At 38.4% G+C, this 20,918-nt stretch overlaps 2 protein-coding genes across 3 annotated transcripts in view; both read left to right on the top strand.

The window, feature by feature from the left end:
* Window positions 1-20,918, top strand: part of NOTCH2 (notch receptor 2) — a 198,718-nt gene that overhangs the window by 66,373 nt on the left and 111,427 nt on the right. For both annotated transcript variants that reach the window (XM_059137929.1, XM_059137930.1), the window contains one exon: window positions 2,331-2,412. In XM_059137929.1, coding sequence (XP_058993912.1) covers window positions 2,331-2,412 — 82 coding nt within the window. The remainder of the gene's footprint in view (window positions 1-2,330; window positions 2,413-20,918) is intronic.
* On the top strand, window positions 5,516-8,958 carry LOC131810238 (homeobox expressed in ES cells 1-like). Its single transcript, XM_059137931.1, has one exon. The coding sequence runs from the start codon at window positions 6,963-6,965 to the stop codon at window positions 7,518-7,520; it is 558 nt and encodes a 185-aa protein (XP_058993914.1). The 5' UTR covers window positions 5,516-6,962; the 3' UTR covers window positions 7,521-8,958.

The raw sequence follows: 20,918 nt of genomic DNA, 5'->3' as shown, positions 1-20,918 counted from the left end.
CCTCATTGGCCCTCACTTTCTAGTAAATGGGTGTAACAATACCTATCCTGTCCATCTGAGAAGAAAAATGTCAGATAGTAGGAAGCAGTGTATCACTGTAGTTAGGACCACAGACTTCCTAGGTTCCAGACTTGCTAAGTTTCAAATTCTGGCTCTTTTGGCAGTAGCAGTTCACTTCGCCTTTTTGTGGAACACATTTAATGAAATTAACTGCTTCACAGTGTTGTAGGGAACATTGACTTAGTCAGTCTATGTGGAGTGCATAAAATAGTATCTGGGATTGAGTAAGTGCAATGTCTTAGCTGCTGTGGTTATTACTATTTTAAAAATATTATTTTAAGAGATGAGATTTCTATAAACATGTTCTCAAATGCTTCTATACTTGGTAACAGTACTGGGCAAATAGAGGGTTCTTATGCAGTAATTTTTTTTTTTTAAAGGAAATCCCTTTATTTTTTAAAAGATTTTATTTATTTATTTGAGAGTGAGAGAGCACACGCACATGTTCATGAAAGGGAGCATAAGCAGGGGGAGGAGCAGAAGGAGAGGAAGAAGCAGACTTTCCACTGAGCAGGGAGCCCGATGTGGGACTTGATCCCAGGTCCCTGGGATCATTACCTGAGCTGAAGGCAGATGCTTAACTGACTGAGCCACCCAGGCACCCATCTTATGCAGTAAATGTTAATGGAGGAGTTGTTCTAGTATCCAGTTTGTGCCTGGGCTCCCCTGTGAAAAGAAGCTGATTTTGATACCCTAGAATGTCAGGCCTAGAGCCTGTGATATTGAGCAGTTTATTCATAGAGTGGTATGGCTAGATAAAACTCAAAGGTAGAAACCTCTCAGTTTTGCTTTCAGGTATTTGTATACAAACTGTCTAGCAGATGGACATCTGAAGATCTTACAGAAAAAGTTAATTGACTTTAATGTTGGTTTTTGTTGTTTCACTAGGTTTCTTTCTGTCTTGCCTTTCATACTGATATTAGGATTCTTTTTTTTAAAATTAAATTAATTTATTTATTTTCAGAAAAACAGTATTCATTATTTTTTCGCCACACCCAGTGCTCCATGCAATCCGTGACCTCTATAATACCTACCACCTGGTACCCCAACCTCGCACCTCCCCCACCACATCAAATGTTATTAGGATTCTTTTTTTTTTTTTTTTTTTAAGATTTATTTATTTTGACAGAGAGAAATCACAAGTAGACAGAGAGGCAGCCAGAGAGAGAGAGAGAGGGAAGCAAGCTCCCTGCTGAGCAGAGAGCCCGATGCGGGACTCGATCCCAGGACCCTGAGATCATGACCTGAGCCGAAGGCAGCGGCTTAATCCACTGAGCCACCCAGGCGCCCAAATGTTATTAGGATTCTTGATAAGGATTTTGATGATGAAAATTCTAACTCTAAAAGCTAAATAATCAAGTTACCTAGCAAGTGAGTGGTAGACTTTAGGAGCCCTTCTCCTCTTGTGGCCGAAATCAATGAAAATTTCTACTGTTGCTATTTATTTCTGAGTAGCCTGTTTTTGGGAGGGATTGTGGTAGTGAGGTACCTTGTAAGAGGACTGGAGTTTAAGAATTTGAGAGTTATTGTTTTGTCTGTATATATTTAACTTTCTATTTTCTTTACTTTGACCCCCCTATCTACAATAAGTATTTGTGGTCTACTCCCCCATCTTTGTGTGAATCCCTTAAGGCTAGAGATTATATTGTATTCATTTCTTATGTATTCCATTTCCTCTTTTCCTCTGGATACTAATGTTGTGCCTAGTATATGCTAGGCTCTCAATTACAGTTTGTTCAATGAATGTTGTTGATGTTTCTGAATAGGTATTAAAGTGGCCTGTTCTGAAACCTCACTTGAAGGCTTATGTAATTCTTTAGTATCGTGGTGACATAGTATTTACCCAAGGCTTCCTAAATATTCATTGATGAATCCTTACATTGCTTATCTGAAGTATTCAAATTTCAAGACGCTTGTGCATGTCGTGGATGTTAAGAGCTTTACTTTTCTTTAGTATCATTGGGAGATAGGGATGCAACAGCTGGGAAGATAGAGGCACAGAGAATTAAGAGCATCATTCAGTACTGTAAAGTAGTTATTGTAGGCAGAGACTCCTAGGATGAACTTCCATGCTTCTATGGCCTCAGGAGCCAAAGGACAAATACAAAACAAAATAAACAAACAAAAAACCTGATGAAAGCTCTAAAGGGAAACCCAGATCAGGTTGGATCTGGGAACGAATATTGACCTGGATTGGGTAACATTTCTTTGCTGTCTGAGGGTTATGATTAGTGACTTATTTCTAATGTGGATTTGTTTTTTATTTTTAGCATTGCAGTGTCGGGATGGCTATGAGCCCTGTGTAAATGAGGGAGTGTGTGTTACCTACCACAATGGCACAGGATATTGCAAGTAAGTTTTTCTCTCTCTCTTTTTTTTTCTTTCCTTTTTATATATTTTATTTTTCCTCAGTATAACCCTGGGCAAGATTTGGTTCTACTAATTCTATTTTCAATACTTCTGTGAAATGTTACTGGTTCTCTTCCTTTTCTGATGTAGTCTTTGTGGAGGATGAGGATGGAACGATGTAGGCGTCAGATAATTGATGAACAAGAACTTCTTCCTGTCTTATCACTATCTTTTTCATTATGAAAAAGACTTTTCAGTGAGTGGCTAGCTAATGTATATTGAATACATTCTTAGGATCACTCCTCAACATGTTAGTTATGATCTTGTTTTTAAGTCAAACCACAATAGCTACTAACTTTAATTCTGCCTGGTGTAAGCGAGTATTACAAATGAAACTATTTTTCTGGTGTAAAAAAGTCCAGCTCCTAAAAAGAGACCGTGAGAAAGATGTATATGCACCAGGAGGGATGAGATGGGGAGCAGGTACTGTGGTGAAGGTCATTTTATGGGCTTACAAGAAATAGGGTATGGAACAGGACCAGGCAGTAGAGGCTGGTTCTCAAGAGCAGTTTTTCTTTTTTCTCCCACACCTAGTTTAGCTATATTTTTTGTTTCTTTGAGGAGGCCTGTGAGATTATCTCATAAATAGCTCCTCTTTGTGTCCTACAGACTGTATTTGTTTTCTTCTGGCTCTGGCTCAGTTGAAATTTTATTTTTTTAGAGATTTCATTTCTTTATTTGTCAGATGGAGAGTGCCAGTGCACAAGCAGAGAAGTAGAGGGAGAAGCAGGCTCCCTGTTGAGCAGGGAGCCCAATGCAGGACTGGATCCCAGGATGCTAGGATCAGGACCTGAGAGAAATTCAGACATTTAACCGACTGAGCCACTCAGCCATCCTTCAATTGAAAATTTTTGACAGGAACATGTATTCATTGTATTTAGATCATGGGAAATAAGATTGATAATGTAACTTTTCTTTAACACTTGCATGGGGTACACTTATCCTCTGCTTCAGTAGCAATACTTGCTTGATAAGCATTTTAAATGAGTTTATCCAACATGTTTTGATTTCTTTTCTGGGTATTTAATTGAATAACATAAATATAATATGACATTGGTTCCAGTCAAGTCCATTCTGACACCAGGATCTAAGTTCCCTTTTAAAAAAACAAACAAAAAAAACTATTTATTTATTTGTGAGAGCGGGGGTGGGGAGAGAGAGTATGTGAGTGCGCACTAGCAGGGGGAGCAGCAGGCAGATGGAGAAACAGATTCCCCACTGAGCGGGACCCTGAGATCAGAGACCCAAGGTCTCAGATCAGGACCCTGACCTGAAGGCAGATGCTTAACTGACTGAGCCACCCAGGCATCTCAGGATCTAAGCTCCTTAATGCCATCGGTGAGGATTTTTATAAAATCACTATGCTCTTGAGCAGAGTGACAATATTTTAAACTATGATGACAGTAAAGTTGTTTTTTTAATTTAAGATTTTGTTTATTTATCTGAGAGAGAATGAGAGAGCATGAGCAAAGGGAGCAGCAGGCAGAGGCAAAGGGAGAAGCAGGAGCAGGGAGCTTGGCACGGGGACACGGGGGAGGCAATGTGGGACTGGATCCCAGGACCTTGAGCCACCCAGGCACTCCAGATGATGGTAAAGTTTAACCGTACGTTGCTTGCATTGGAATAAAGGTAATACTGGGAATGAAAAATTTTTTTTATTTTTTAACTGATAATGAGCTGCTCACGTAGTTTTTCTAGCTGGAAAACAAAAATGGGATGTAGTCTTCTTTCAGAATGGTAATACAGTTGGAGATAATAAAGGGGAGGAACTTTTATTTTAATGCCTTAGAACTTGCTACCAAAATCTTCAGTCCCTTTTTGGCACCCAGTGTCATAGTTACTTGTTTTATTCTGCTATCCAGGCCTCTTGTGGTAGTTAACCCATTAAATTATGATCATTTGTGGATGTATTTGTTTCTCCTATTGGATTTCGAGGTCCTTGTCCTATATATTTTTGTATAGTTAGTGCCTAAAATAGTGCCTGATATGTAGCTAGAGCTTAACAGTATTTTCTTGAAGCAAAAGGTCCTCAATAGAGTTCATCATTCACATGTTCTTTTAATCTGTGTCTTAAATAAGAAGATACTGTCCTCTCCTCTGAGAATTTTATTTGCTTCACACAGCCTTTAGTATGGTGGTACTATATGGAGAGGTACTTTAGTTCTATCTGAACATAATTCAATGTGGTGACTTATTAGGGGAATTTCAAATAGGTTCTAAGTGTTGGCCTATGTATTTGTGGTCTGCTGTAGGAAGAGAGACTAGTCTCTGAGCATTTTACCAGGAGAGGACACTAAGGGTCCCTTTTGGGCAAAAGGAGTTTTGTGGGCCATTAGTCTCAAATTCTCCAAAGTGAGAGAGACAGAGTTACCTCTGGTCTCTGGAAGAAGCACTGCTAGGGAACAGGGAACACACTTTATGGCTAACAAAAATGGAGCTGCCCAAAATCTGTCTGTGGATGCTTGTTATTGTTGATGGAATAGGTTGCTTATGGATATAGTTCTGGGTGAGTCCCTCAGATGTCCTCCAGCCCTGTGTGAGGGAAACAAGCCCCTGAGAAGGAAGAGTAAGGAAAAAAAAAAAAAGGGCCAGACTGTCCTTTTGGGAGACCAATATGAGCAACAAAACTTGTAAAAAGAGAATATTTCTCTACATTGGTAAAAGCAACATTAGTGTCAACATAAAGTAGATATAGGAAAAGCATGAACAGTATCAAGGAGGCCAACTCAGTCATCCTGACAATGCCATAAGATATTGAGCAAAATTTTAAGCAAAAATAACATCTACTTAGCAGGACTTTCAGTGTATCTTCACCAATTTTGCTTTTTTCCTTAGGGAAAGAAGGTAATCCCGCTTATTTTTATATATTTTTATATTATTTTAATGGTAAATGGATATTAGAACATAAGTTCTATAAAAATTACATTAGACATGCAGGGCATATGATTATCTTTTTGTTCATGAGATTGCTTAGTGGATTAGGAAAAGAAAGTTGAAGCCAAATTCTTTTTTACAGGGGTGGGAGGGCGGGAATTAATGGAAAATGTTTTAGGGTAGAAGGTATCTGACTATCTGTTTAAAGAGCATAATGCTACTGATTCAGCTAAAATATAATAGTTGTTTATAGAAATTATAGAAATCCTTGATAAGATCACATTGACAGATGAGGATAAGTACTTTAAAAGGTTAGTATTGTATACAGCTCAGCTGTTTTTTCTAACTGTTAGGCGCCTAAGTATTCTATCAGTCTGTGATTAGATTGGGATGCCAGACAAGGAGAACCTGTATAATCTTGCATAAAACTCAATTATTGCTCCTAAATAGTTGTTGTCGGATCTTAATAAAGCCCTCTCACTACAGAGAGATAAGACATTTTATTCTCTCCCTTGTCCTAATGGGAGGTGTAAATATATAATTAAGTTTGGCTGTCATTAATCACTATCAAGTTGTTTGTCTCAGGCTTTCAAAGATAAACCATTCCAAATCCCGATTTGATTGAAAATCATGGGTAACTCAAGTTCACTAGAATGTTGGGGGAGGGTAAGTTTTTGATTTGTAAAGTTTACAATATATGCATTTTTAAGGACATACTTATAGTTATGTGAAGTCCTATCTGTCAGTTCTTAACCTCTGGGTTGTCTTTGGGTATGTTTGTATTAACAGCTCTTTCTATTGACTCTGGGTATAGTTTCCCTTTACTTCTCATTTATGGTAGTTTTTGTTATTTACTAGACATTGTGAGTGATGCATTTTAGTGTTTACCTTCTGCTAAAGAATGGTGAGTTTTGTTCTAACAGACCGTCGCATCACTGGAAGATCACCTTGATCCTTTGAAGGCTTGATTTTAGGCTTTGCTCTGGCAGGTCTGTTTTGCCTTTAGTCTGACAGTATTTTAAGTCTTAGTCCTGGGATGTGGTCCTTACTCTCAAGGTATGACCCCTTGGGGGATCAGTGGGAAGTGTGAGTTGCTTGTCAAGCCTGGTGTTCCCCAAACCCTTCTAATTTAGTAGGACTTGAATTCAAACTTCTAACTCCCCAGAACCATGCTCAGTTCTTCAGCCTTCCAGTTCCAACTCTTGCTTTCCTTTGGTTTCCTAAATACCTTGTTCATGCACAGCCAGGAATCATTTAAGGATTTTAGTGGAGTCATATACATGTTTTAGGGCTATCTGCTCTGTGGCTCTGTTTTTTCCAGGGGGATTTCTCCTCCAAATTCTAGCTGCTTTGACAATTCCAGATATTTTGACTCTTCAGCTCAGTAAGACTCCCATTTTCTGCTTGTATTCTGTTCCTCAGTGCTGCATGGACCGAGGACTACCTTCAGGGAAAAAACTATGTAAATGTACATTTCATATGGTTTGGTTTTCTTTTTTTGAGGCTCATATCCCAGTTTCTGCCTGGTTTGATTACTCTTTGGTACCTTTAATCTTTGTCCACAGTGTCTAATTATTGTAAGCAAGAGAATTGATCTAATTACTCTGCCATTATTTTTAATGATAAAAGTTATCATTATAAAGGACTCTTTCAAAAAACTCTGCATGCGACACATGGGGCAGAGCCAGCCAAGAGGCAGGGAGAGGCCAGAGCTGTCGTTCCGGGCAACCCACTCGAGGATGGCTCCCAGTCTTCCGGAAGGTGCTCGGCTTGGGGAAAGCAAACCCTCGCCCTGCTCCTTTTCCATTGAGAGCATTTTAGGACTGGACCAGAAGAAAAACTGTGTTCCCTCAATGAAACCCCACAGGCCCTGGGCCGACACCTGTGGCTCCTCAGCCTCAGAAAGACTTTCGTTGAAAAGAGAGCTGAGTTGGTATCGAGGCCGGAGACCCAGAATTGCTTTTACTCAAAACCAGATTGAAGTGTTAGAAAATGTCTTTAGAGTTAACTGCTATCCTGGCATTGACATCAGAGAAGACTTAGCTCGAAAATTGAATCTAGAGGAAGACAGAATCCAGATCTGGTTCCAAAATCGGCGTGCAAAACTAAAAAGGTCCCATAGAGAATCACAGTTTCTAATGGCGAAAAAAAATTTCAACACGAATCTCCTGGAATAGATAGAAATCTAAACATTTGAGATTCTCTTACAATTGCAGACCATGAAGAATCAATGGAAATATCAAGTGATAAAAATGTGATGTTTTCTTTTCATTTAATCTGAGTGTTGTCATTTTTTCCCTAAAATATATTGTAAATATTTACTGTTATAACATGGTACCTATTATACTTGGGCACTTTTAGTTACAATAAAGCCCTTTCCTATATATTTTAATAAAATTTTCAGAAAAAGCCAAAAAAAACCCACAAAAACAAAAAAACTCTACATGCTGCTTAGGTAACTAGCACAGTGTTTATTGAACACTGGAAAGTCACCATGAGTTACTTAGGTTCCTGTGGATGGGTGATTGCGTTTCAGAATCTCTACTTTTTGCCAAAGTAGCTACATAGAAACTACGTTTTAAAGTAATCACTATCAAAATAAATTATTTTTACTTTACATTATCAGAGTAAACAAAGTAAATCATTATAAATATAAAATGTTATAAAGTATAACTTTGTTTCACAATTAACCTAAAATTTGTCTACTAGCTCTAAGAAATAGTAGACATTAACAACTAAACTTTCCTTGCCAGGATTAGGAGTAATATTGGTGGTCCAGGCCTCCTAAAGCCTTTCAAGAAAACTAGAGTTATTGCCTTCTTTTTCCTCTTGGTATGTTTCTGTATAGTCAGGAGGGAATAGAGACACTTGGAATCTTCCAGAGCCTGACTTAGAATAGAGGAGGCTCTATCAATATTTGTGTTGTTGTGGTGCTCTCCTAGAAAGGCATTTTCAAAAGTCATGGCTGACTCAGCATCTTCCCTTTTACTCACCTTGTTAGTGCATTCAGTGCTGTTCGGGAAAATATCAGATCAAAGAGGTACATTGGGAAAAATGTCAGCTGTTGAATCACTCTCTTTCTTCTGTGCTGAAACTGGTTCCCGCAAGAAGAGTCCTTGGATAGCGTGCCCTATTCAGCAGAACATCATATATAGAGTTTTTCTGGGAGATGCTAGCAGAAGCCTGGCCACTTTCCCATAGTTCTTTTATCTTTACCATAAAATGAAGAATACTGTCTTCTGCTCACTAAATAGCTTTCACAGAGTAATCTTTTTTTTTAATGTGATACTTAAGCAGCTATTAGTTCAGAAATTATTTTATGCTCTTTATGTATACCACATATAACAGATAACTGAAGTCTGTGGTAGTAGTTGCAAATAATTGATAGTATTATTACATTATTTCATACTCTGGGAAGTCATAAAATAATTATCGATTCATTCACCTGGACTTTTTTTTTTTAAAAAAAAAGATTTTATGGGACCCCTGGGTGGCTCAGTTGGTTGAGCAGTTGCCTTCGGCTCAGGTCATGATCCCAGTGTCCTGGGATCGAGTCCCAGAGTCCCACATCGGGCTCTTTGCTCAGCGGGGAGCCTGCTTCTCCCTCTGCCTCTGCCTGCCATTCTGTCTGCCTGTGCTCGCTCCCCCCCCCCGATAAATAAATAAAATATTTAAAAAAAAAGATTTTATTTATTTATTTGACAGAGAGGGAGAGATCACAAGTAGAGAGGCAGGCAGAGAGAGAGAGAGGAGGACGCAGGCTCCCTGCTGAGCAGAGAGGCCGATGCGGGGCCTGATCCCAGGACTCTGGGATCATGACCTGAGCCGAAGGCTTAACGGGTTAACTTTGGTTAAGCCAAAGGCTTAACCCACTGAGCCACCCAGGCGCCCCATCACCTGGACTTTTTAAAGAGCTTCAGAATGAGTCTTACTAGACTAATGCAAAGTGAATTGTGAAGTGACTGTAATGTAGAGCAGAAACTGTTGGTGACTGGTAGGGCTGGGACCAGGGTGAGGTGAGTGAGGCTTTTCATCTCAGGTGTAAAATTTTAGAGGGTGTCAGAAAACCCAGTTACCAAGGTATAGAATATTTTTAAGAGTCTCATGCTCTTATCTACTGACTGAACTAGCCGGGCAGTTACAGTTTAGTGTAGTAGTTCAGAATATCAAAATTAATGCAAAAAAACTGTGATAAAAATATCCAAATTTTAGATAAAGAGATCAGTATTAATGACTTTTCCTTTGCCTCAGACTTCAGTATGGTTCACTGTGATACTTCTCTGTGGATTAAGGCATCTGAACGAGCCCTGCCTGGCAGCGTGGAGAGGACATAGGTTTTTATGCCAGGTGGACTAGAGTTTGAACCCTAATTCTTGTTAGCAATCAGACCTTTGGCAAGTTAAAGAATATTATGCTAGCTAGTGTTTATTGAGCACTTATATGCCAGGCTCTGTGCTTAGTTAGCCTTTTTATATATTCCTGTTTTACTGATGAGTATATATAGAAACTCAAAGAAGTTAAATAATTTTCCCAAAATCACATACTTTTATTTTTTTGAAGTTTTTTTTTTAAAAGATTATTTATTTATTTATTTGACAGAGACCACAAGTAGGCAGAGAGGCAGGCAGAGAGAGAGAGAGGAGGAAGCAGGCTTCCTGCTGAGCAGAGAGCCCTATGTGGGGCTTGATCCCATCACTCTGGGATCAGGACCTGAGCTAAAGGCAGAGACTTTAACACACTGAGCCACCAGTGCCCCACATACTTTTATTTTTTTTGAAGGTTTTTTTTTTTTTTTTTTTTTAAAGTTAACATACAGTGTTATATTCGCTTCAGGTGTACAGTATAGTGATGCAACACTTTCATATGTCAGTCACCCTGTACTTAACATGACAGGCACACTTCTTAATCCCCATTATCTATTGAACCAATCTCCCCTCTCTAACCATCAGACTGTTCTCTACAATTAAGAGTCTGTTTCTTTAAAATAAATAAATAAATAAAAGAAGTCTATTTCTTTTTTTTTTTTTTTTAAAGATTTTATTTATTTATTTGACAGACAGAGATCACAAGTAGGCAGAGAAGCTGGCAGAGAGAGAGGAGGAAACAGGCTCCCCGCTGAGCAGAGAGCCCGATGCGGGGCTCCATCCCAGAATCCCGGGACCGAAGGCAGAGGCTTTAACCCACTGAGTCACCCAGGCGCCCCAAGTCTATTTCTTGATTTCTCTTTTTTTCTTTGCTCATTTGTTTTTTTCTTAAGTTCCACATATGAGTAAAATCATATGGTATTTATCTTTCTCTGACCGACTTATTTCACTTCACATTATATTCTCTGGCTTCATCCAAGTCATTGCAAGTGGCAAAATTTCCTTCTTTCTTATAGCTGAATAATATTCCATTGTATATAATACCACACCTTTATCCCTTCATCAGTTGATGGGACACTTGGGCTGCTTCCATATCTTGGCTATTATAATTAATGCTGTTATAAACATAGAGGTGCATGGATCCCTTTGAATTAGTGTTTTTGAATTCTTTGGGTAAATACCCAAAAGTGCGATTGCTGGATCATAAAGTAGTTCTATTTTTAACTTTTTGAGGAACCTCCATATTGTTTTCCACAGTGGCTGCACCAGCTTGCATTCCCACCGATAGTGCAAGAGGCTTCCTTTTTCTCCACATTCTTAAAACACCTGTTGTTTCTTGTGTTGATTTTAGCCATTCTGACAGGTGTGAGATAATGTCTCATAGTAGCTTTGATTTGCATTTTCCTGATGGTAGTGATAATGAACATCTTTTCATGTGTCTTTTGGCCATCTGTATGTCTTCTTTGGAGAAATATCTTTTCATTTCTCTATATTTTAATGGATTATTTGTTTTTGGGTGTTGAGGTTTTTGTTTTTTTTTTTAAGATTTTATTTATTTATTTGGCAAAGAGCACAAGAGACAGAGCAGCAGGCAGAGGGAGAGGGAGAAGCAGGGTCTCTGCTGAGCAATGAGGCCGACACAGGGCTTGATTCCAGGACCCTGGGATCATAATCTGAACTGAAGGCAGCTGGCCAATCAACTGAGCCAGGTGTTGAGTTTTATAAGTTCTTTATGTATTTCAGATACTAAGCTTTTTGAATATGTCATTTGCAAACATCTTCTCCCATTTTGTAGCTTGCTCTTAGCTTTGTTGATTTTTTTTCTTCTGTGTGCAGAAGATTTTTATTTGGATACAGTCCCAGTATTTATTTTTGCTTTTGTTTCTTGTCTCGGGAGTCATATCTAGAAAAAATGTGCATATGACTGATGTCCAGTGTCAAAGAGGTTACTCCCTGTGTTCTCTTCTAGGATTTTTATGGTTTCAAGTCTCACATTTAAATTTTTAGTCCATTTTAAATTTACTTTTGAGTATAGTAAGAAAGTGGTCCAGTTTCTTTTGAATGTTGCTGTCCAGTTTTTCCAGCACCATTTGTTGAAGAGACTGTCTTTTTCCCATTGGATGTTCTTTTTTTGGGTCAAAGATTAATTGACCATATAGTCATGGGTTCATTTGTGGGCTGTCTGTTCTCCCCCATTGATCTTTGTGTCTATTTTTGTGCCAGTACCATACTGTTTTGATTACTCCAGCTTTGTAATATAACTTGAAGTCTGAAACTGTGATGCCTCCAGTTTTGTTTTTCTTTTTTCTATTTTATTTTATTTTATTTGTGAGAGAGAGCATAAGCAGGGAGAGGGGCTAAGGGAGAGGAAGAAGCAGATTCCCTGCTGAGCAGGGAGCCTGACATGGGCTCGATTCCAGGACTCCAAGATCATGAACTGAGCTGAAGGCAGATGCTTAACTCACTGAGCCACCTAGTCATGCCTTTGCTTCTCTTTTTCAAGATTGCTTTGGCTATACAGGGTCTTTTGTAGTTAAATAAAATTGTTAGACTTGTTTTAGTTCTGTAAAAAACACTGTTGGTGTTTGATAGGGATTGCATTAAATGTATAGCTTGCTTTGGGTAGTATAGACATTTTAACAATACTTGTTTTTCCAATCCATGAGCATGGAATGGCTTTCCATTTCTTTGTGTCATCTTCAATTTCTTAAATCAGTATTATTTATAGTTTTTAGAGTAGAGATCTTTCACTTCTTTGGTATGGTTTATTCCTAAATATTTTATTATATTTAGTGCAATTGTAAATGGGATTGTTTTCTTAATTTCTCTTTCTGCTCATTATTGGTATTTGAAATACCAATTTCAAATTGTTATTTCTATACATTGATTTAATATCCTGTGACTTTACTAAATTTGTTTATCAGTTCTAGCAGTTTTTGGTGGAGTCTTTCAGGTTTTCTATATATATAGTATCATGTCATCTGCAGATAATGAAAGTTTTACTTCTTTCTTATTGATTTGGATGTCTTTTATTTCCTTGTGTTGTCAGATTGCTGTGGCTAGGACTTCCAGTACTATGTTGAATAACAGTAGTGAGAGTTGACACCCTTGTCTTGTTCCTGTCCTTAGAGGAAAGGTTCTCAGTTTTTCCCCTTTAAGGGTGATGTCAGCTGTGGATTTTTCATATATGGCCTTTATTATATTGAGGTATGTTCCCTCTAAACCTACTTTGTTGAGGGTTTTTATCCAGAATGGATGTTGTACTTTGTCAAGTGCTTTTTGTGCATCTATTGAAATGATCATATGGTTCTGACCCTTTCTCTTATTGATATGATGTATCACATTGACTGATTTGCAGATATTGACCCACCCTTGCAACCAAGGAATAAATCCTAGTTGGTTGTGGTAAATAATTTTTTTTTTTAATGTATTGTTAGATTTGGTTTACTAGTATTTTGTTGAGAATTTTTGCATCTGTGCTCATCAGGAATATTGGTCTATATGATCACATATCTTTTAAGTAGCTGACCTAATACACACTCTGGGAAAATGGGCTGTCAGTCTGAGTCTCAGTTTGCCTATCAGTAAAATGGGGCAAAATTACCTATTTCATTTTATTTTAGTATTATTTTTAAAATTATTTATTTATTTGTCAGGGAGAGAGCGAGCAAGTGCACAAGTAGGGGGAGAGGCAGGCAGAGGGAGTAGCAGGCTCCCTACCAAGCAGGGAACCCAATGTGGGACTTGATCCCAGGACTCTGGGATCATGATCTGAGCCGAAGGCAGACACTTAACTGACTGAACCACCCAGGCATTCCAAAATCTATCTGTTTTAAAGTGGGTAATTCAAACATGTCTTTCTGAAAAGGAAATATGGGACATTTAAAAGACTTGAAGTGACTCTTTAGGTCAGGAATGTGATTATAACTCCACATAGTTTCTGATTTTAAACAGAAGCAGTAACGTTAGGTAGACCTGGGCAGCTGACATAATATTTGAGTATTAAACCTGCTTGTAGCTCTGTGAGTGTACTTGGGCCAGGCTTGGGTAATGCTGCATTTCTGAGAAGTGGCCTTTGATGTGAAAGCTCAGTGCAGTTATTGCAGATGAAATATAAGAAGGCAATGAAGGTGGGGAGAGAGGATACGATCTATTAAAATGGTCTTTGGTAGAAAAAACTAAATGGAAAAACTTGAAACTTCTCTGTTCTTTTTCCTAATGGAAAGTGAACAAGTCCAAACAGATTTTATGCAGCTGTGAAATTGGACTGGTCAAATTCAACAACCTCTGATAAATTTTGCTGCCAGGTCAAAAGCCACACATTGTTAAACATAGTGCCGTACATTTGCATTGTGAGTTAATAGATGTGCAGATATATGTCCTGTGAGGCTTTCCTTATTTAGGACACGAGATCTGGACACTTTAACAGTACCATTCTGAAGTGATTCTTATTAACCACTATGTGTTTGAAAAATCCTTTAACAAATACATTAGGTGTCCCTGAGGAGTTTTTTATAAAGTAAGTCTTGATTATCAGGTTCTTATAATATGGAACAATGGGATTCCTATACTTTTTTCAATTCACCTTTATTCTTCAGGTTTGAACCTTTATAAACTGAAGTGTTAGCTAAAGAAGTAGGAGAAGGTGATTCTTAGACTCTGCCTGTATCCTTTGCCTGTCTTGGATAATTTCCAATAAGTTAAATCAAATAATTTTGGCCTGCAAACCTGGCATGAATAGATGTGAGTTTAGCTAGGCTTCTTTCAACACGGTCTCCAAGTTAACCATAATCCTCTGTAAAGTTTCTTTCTTATTGTTCCATTGTGGCATGTCAGCACCATTAATTTCAGGTAGGAATTCTTTTCTCCCTTTTTTTCTTGTGACTAAGCAGGATGAGAAATATTTTTCTTCCAGGATCTGGCATAGCTTAATTAAGTACTTCATTTTAAATTTTGACTGTCTATCTTTCATCAAGGCTAGCAAGATTGAATACAGAGGAGTGGGGATATCAGAGTGTGATAAAAATGTAATTATCTAAAAATTTCCAAATGCTTTCTTTTTCATTAAGCTAACTGGACGTTAAAGGAGATTTTCTTTAAGTGCTCTTCTAAACGTCCTGTAGCTTAGAATTTTGTAGCTAGGAATAAAATTTGGTGTCTCTTCCATCCCTACAGTCTCTTTTCTCTCTTTCTCTGTGTGTGTGTTATGTGAATTTTTTGTTTTTGTATTTGTCTTAGTTGTTTTACTTTACGATTTTTTGTTTTGTTTTGTTTTTTGTTTTTTTACGTTTTGATGTAAGATAAATTACAATTTATCTGGGGCTTCCCAAAGTTTTCTATATTCTGTTTATCTATTGTCAATAATCTTTGCTGGCACTTCATGCTCCATGTTCAAAAATGTCTTACTGATTTTTATATGCTTCCCTCAGGCTTCCCTTATTAATGCAGTTATCTTCTGTTTAAAATGGTCCTCTCCTAAACAAACTATTACTTGAATCTTTATCAAAGGAGTTTTATGCAAGAAAAGTCAAAGCAAAGACTAATTAATAAGGGCATTAGTTCAGTGAAAGGTGGTATTACTCAGTGAACCCATCCAACTGGAACATCATATCCAGTTTTTTTCTTCACATAAGTATGAGGAGAACATAGGTATTAATGAGAAAATAACCAGATTAGGACTTATATAGCATAGTGGCTTTAGGGTAATGAATCTCTGTAGGTTCAGGCCATTTTCCTTTACTTGCTCTGTCTATAATCCTGTATCCCGAACACTGAAGGTCAGATAGACTGAAGCACTGTAGGATTCTTACTCTTTGTCTTAATCAGCTTAGTCTACTCTAATAAACTACCACAGACTGGGTGGCTTAGACAACAGGTATTTATTTCTCATAGTTCTAGAGCCTGAGAAATCTAAGATCAAGGCACTGGCAGATTCAGTTCCCTGTGAGGACCTTCTTCCTGGTGAGATGGATACCTTCTCACTATGTATATTTTCACATAGTAGGGAGAGAAAGATGTGGTCCCCTCATCTCCTTATATGGGCATTAATCCCATTACGAGGACCTCACCTCGTGATTTTACCTACGTAATTATCTCCAAAGGCCCCATCTCCAACTATCATTATATTGGGGATTATTGTTTCATCATATGAATTTGCGGGGGGAGGGATGCAAACATTCAGTCCATAACACTCTTCAAAGAAAAGTTTAATTTTCATCAGTCTAGTATTTGTTGAGGTGGCTACATTGACTGAGTACTGTGCTAGGTATTGTGAATAGACAGAAAGGCCCAAGAGGCTTGTGTTCTCTGACTTATTTGTGACTCTGAAATACCCTGGGAGTGACTGCTAACGAATGTCATGTTTCTCTCATGTAAAATATGGTGGCAGTCCTCTGACATCTTGCCATCTTGTTATGGAGATGAGGCATACATTTTGTATAAAATACAGTGGTCTGTAACTACCCGATGTGTCAGCACAGATGATAAAAACTGTGGAGAGTCAGACAAGGGAGCAGCTCCTACAGGACAGAAGATTAAAATCAGAGGGTCTTTAGTGGATCACTTAGTTTATAAATCTGAGAATATGATGGAGATGGGTAGTAGAAGGATGGAAGTAGAGAGAGACTTAAGGGGGCCAGAAGTGCCCTTGTTTCCTGGAATAATCATTACCAATATTTTCATCATTTTGTTCTTAATGACATTTTTTTTAAAGATTTTGTTTATTTATTTGATAGAGATCACAAGTAGGCAGAGAGGCAGGCAGAGAGAGAAGGGGAAGCAGGCTCCCCGCTGAGCAGAGAGCCTGATGCGGGGCTCGATTCCAGGACCCTGGGATCATGACCTGAGCTGAAGGCAGAGGCTTTAACCCACTGAGCCACCCAGGCGCCCCCCCTTAATGACATAGTTTTAAAACTTTTCTACATCTTGTTGTTCTTCTGAGGTTTTACTAAACCAGTGTGTGGATTCATCTGGTTTCATGGTGATAGATAACTGATTTAAAAAAAAAATCATTCCTTTAATACATGTTGGCTTGAATGCTTACAGATAAAATGTCTAGTGTGAGGGGTAGCAGGAAGACCATAGGAGACAAGAAGGGAGGGCAGCTGGGAGCAGTCACCTCTCCTACTCCTAGAACTTTTTGGTTTTGACTTGATTTTTATGCTGTTTTCAGAAGTAGCCAGGTAAGCTTGTGGACACCATTTACAAGGGAATTCAGAATCCAAGAATCTTTGAGGCAAGAAAAAGAATGGGTTAACGTAGGAGAAAGATGGAAAAACAGACATTAAGAATAGGATCATTTGTCGTATATGGCATAGTTCATTCTCCTAGTTGAGAATTCAGGTATCCCATCCTCTGACCTCTTCTGTCCAGCATATCATTGGCCTGATCTAGTTCATTGCAGGGATCCAGAGTAAGCAAGCATCTGTTAGCCAAGTCTTTGGTTAGCCCAAATTAGCTCATGTCCTTTACTGCTTGTTTCCTCTGATTATATAGTACATATCCAAACCCTCAATTATCCAGAATAAACCAGGGCTGCCTATTCTGTGTGGAAAACATTTGTATGAGTCTCTTGGCAAGACCATGGTAGGGCCTTAGCCATTTAATTGCCTGTTCCTTTAAGATTTTGAAATGCCCATTCTTGTGTAAGCCAGACACATTTCCTTGATGAATTATTTTAGTGGGCTCCTTCTGAAACTTCAGTCATCCTGAAAAATACCTCAGGAACCTCTTTGACTTTAATTTTCTATCTTTGTCCTATTTGTATATAATATCTGTGGTATCTGATTCTCTGGCTCATACTGCTAAAACTCACGGTCTTGCATTTCTGGGTCACTCTTAAAAAATGGAGAGAACGTGATTACTAATGAAAAGTTGACTCATTTCCTTCCAGGCAAAGGCTGACACTGAGTATCAGGAGTTCATAATTAGTCTCCACAGAAGCAATCTCTTTGATTATAGGACATCACTTATTCTTTCTTAAATTTTATGAGAATTAATGAGAGCATCAAGAGTGGAAAAATGATAGGCATTTATGCTGTGTTGAGAAGATATATAAAAATGGTATCTGGAAAAAGGTCCTACATGAATTTAAGTGGTTTATTCCCTGCAAGTTTAAATTTGGGACAAATCTTCACAGACCATTATTTTAGACATGCATCTGTCATTTTTAGCCTTGTGAGATTTATCAGCAGGTCCAATTCCATAAAGAGTCTTGTGGTGTCTACCAACATTCTGGTCTGACGAAAACAGGCTCTTATGTTTTCGCCACCTGTTTTGGAGAAGATGATAAGGTCTTTCTTTCCTTCTAAGTTCAGGATTCTTATTTATTCTCCATATCTTGTTTAAATGTATTACTCTTTGCCTCTTTATGCTTCCTGTGAGGGGTTAGCTGGAAGTGTGAGTTGTGCAGGAGTTCATTTACACTAATGAGCACTGAATGTGTCTGTGTATTTGGAATGGTGACAGGTAGGCAGCATGGAGGATGGAAGAGGACAAGGCACAAATTTTGTGCCAGGAGCCCCGTCTTGGAGTGGATAAGTGGTGAAGACACACACAAGCACTGACTCTAAGCATTAACATCCTTGGACAGTGTTGCTGAGGAGATTCAAAGCCAAAATTGTAGAGTTATCATACTTAGAAGGTTAAAAGGACTTTGACAAGCACTTTACTTACTCATTATGTTTTAAATATGAGGAGCCCAGGGCTTAGTATGGCCAAGTGACCTCCCCTGGATTACATAACTGATTAGAATGTAGACTGGGACTAAAAATTGTTCTTTACACTCCTCTAGAGGATCTAAAGATTCAGCACTATTTCCTTTCATTCTTGGTACGAACCCCCAAGGAACTAATGTGAGTGAACATGTATATGTATGTGTGTATAGATGTATCTGTGTCTCTAAATAGAGCTATGTATGTATCTATCTAAAAAAAAAAACTGAGTGCTTTTGTGAGGCAGTTTTAAAGACCAAGAATTTTAACTCTAGCTATACATTTTGTTTTTTAACATTCCATGAGACAAAACAGTGTGGAAATTCTTTTTGAGTTCCTCATAAGGGAGGTCTATCCTATATGAATATCCAAGGGGCCATGGAACATACAAAATGGAATCATACAATTTTAGAGCTAAAGGGAATATTAGAGTTTTTTGTCCTAGCATGTTTTATTATTATTTTTTAAATTTTCTTTATTTATTTGACAGAGAGGGATCACAAGTAGGCAGAGAGGCAGGCAGAGAGAGAGGGGGAAGCAGGCTCCCCGCTGAGCAGAGAGAGCCTGATGTGGGGCTCCATCCCAGGACCCTGAGATCATGACCCAAGCTGAAGGCAGAGGCTTAACCCATTGAGCCACCCAGGCGCCCCTGTCCTAGCATGTTTTAATACATGAGGAGGCTAAAGCTCAGAGAAGTTAAAGTGGGCTGGTACAAGGTTAATATCTAGTGGCAGAACTAGAGCTGGCTTAGAAGTTTGTGGGGAGCCACTCTATCAAAAAAGATCTGGGAGCAGGGACGCCTGGGTGGCTCAGTTGGTTAAGCAGCTGCCTTCGGCTCAGGTCATGATCCCAGCGTCCTGGGATCGAGTCCCACATCGGGCTCCTTGCTCAGCAAGGAGCCTGCTTCTTCCTCTGCCTCTGCCTGCCATTCTGTCTGCCTGTGCTCACTCTCTCCCCCCCCCCTCTCTGATAAATAAATAAAATCTTAAAAAAAAAAATGATCTGGGAGCATGCTGAAGTCTTAAGTAAGAGATTTGTAAAACAATATCCTAGTTACATTTTTATTCTTATTGAAATAAAAAAAAACCTCATGACTTTATATGTATATATGTAATACATATTTAAAAAAATATATTTGTTCAAGTATGTCCTAAATACATCTCACCTGCCACCAGGCAAGGGTTTTTTAAAGAGGAATGATTCAGGAGAATGGAGCCACATCAGGTATGGCTTTGCCTTGACCCAGTTTAGTAAGTAAAGTGCCTCCCCAGAGTTAGTGTGAAAACGTGGGTTGGGCTGTGATTTATATTATGGTGTCTACCATCATGCTGTTTTGGTTTAGATTTGGGAGATTTTATTTAGCTTCAACTTGGTTGCTAAGCACAGGTCCAGCCTGGGCCATTTTGGGTTTCACAGTGTCTGTTTTGCTTATTACTCCGTCTTTTCGGGGTAATGCATTTATGTTCACTTTGAGTAAACTTGAATGTACACTTTCAGGATGCTTGTTTGATAGTTTCTCTGGTTTGGAAGGCTATAAGTCATTGTAATATCTAAGTTTTTTTTTAATCTCTTGGGCCATGGTCCTCTTAAGGTAAGTAGTGCTTTTTTGTCATGAGTCATGGTATCAGGGTTATACACCATAATTTTTTCCCATGATGTCCATTATTTTTATTATCTTTGGTTCTAATTATGCAGAGCTGTGGCAGGTGACAGTGATGATCTTTTGACCATTCAGCTGCCTTTCTGAAATTGCCTATCTGAAACATACTTCATTACATGTGTTTCTAGAGTGGCCTAACTTCTGGTAAACAGAAAGTTACCTAAATTTCAAGCACGTGTTTTGAAAGTGTTTTTACCTACATATACTTTAGTTGCCGTCATGGCCTTAGAGCAGGGTTCAGTAAACTTTTCTCTAAGTTACAGATAGTAAATGTTTTAGGCTTTACTGGCCAAGAGACAAATTGAGGATATTATACAGGTACTATTATATCCCTTTAAAATGTAACCATTTAAAAAATGGAAAAGCCAGTTCCTGGGGTGGAGATCCAAACCATCTGGTATTCATCCAGGGCAATATTTGCCGACCTTTACCTTAGAGCCTCATAGTCACTTGAAGCATCTTCCAAGCACATGTGGTATAAACTGGAAGAGCCTTTCTTTGTGGTCAGTTGGGTTTTTTGTTTTGTTTTGTTTCTTAAGCATACAAAAGAAGTTTTTGAGCCAGATGTTGCTGAAGTTAGAACAAAGAATTATATCTGAATCCTCCTGTGTCAGTTTTTGGTTGATGCTGCTTTTCTTTAGTTGAGATGGTCTATACTGTTAAATTAATGAGTGGTATTAATAAAATAAATGAAAACATTACTTTTTTTGGACAATAACTGTCCTCTTACTGTCATAAAAGTAATAAATGCTGATGGCATTAACTTCATGAAGGTACCCTTTGTGTGGAAAGATTTTTGGGTTGATTATGGTGATGGTTTTAATAATTGCTCTCAAAAGC

The sequence above is a fragment of the Mustela lutreola genome, chromosome 10, assembly GCF_030435805.1.
Source record: "Mustela lutreola isolate mMusLut2 chromosome 10, mMusLut2.pri, whole genome shotgun sequence".
Lineage (NCBI taxonomy): Eukaryota > Metazoa > Chordata > Mammalia > Carnivora > Mustelidae > Mustela > Mustela lutreola.
This window is presented reverse-complemented; position numbering and strand designations above follow the sequence as displayed.

Coding starts and splice junctions, on each gene's coding strand:
- LOC131810238 (XM_059137931.1), top strand. CDS start 6,963: ATGATAAAAGTTATCATTATAAAGGACTCTTTCAAAAAACTCTGCATG.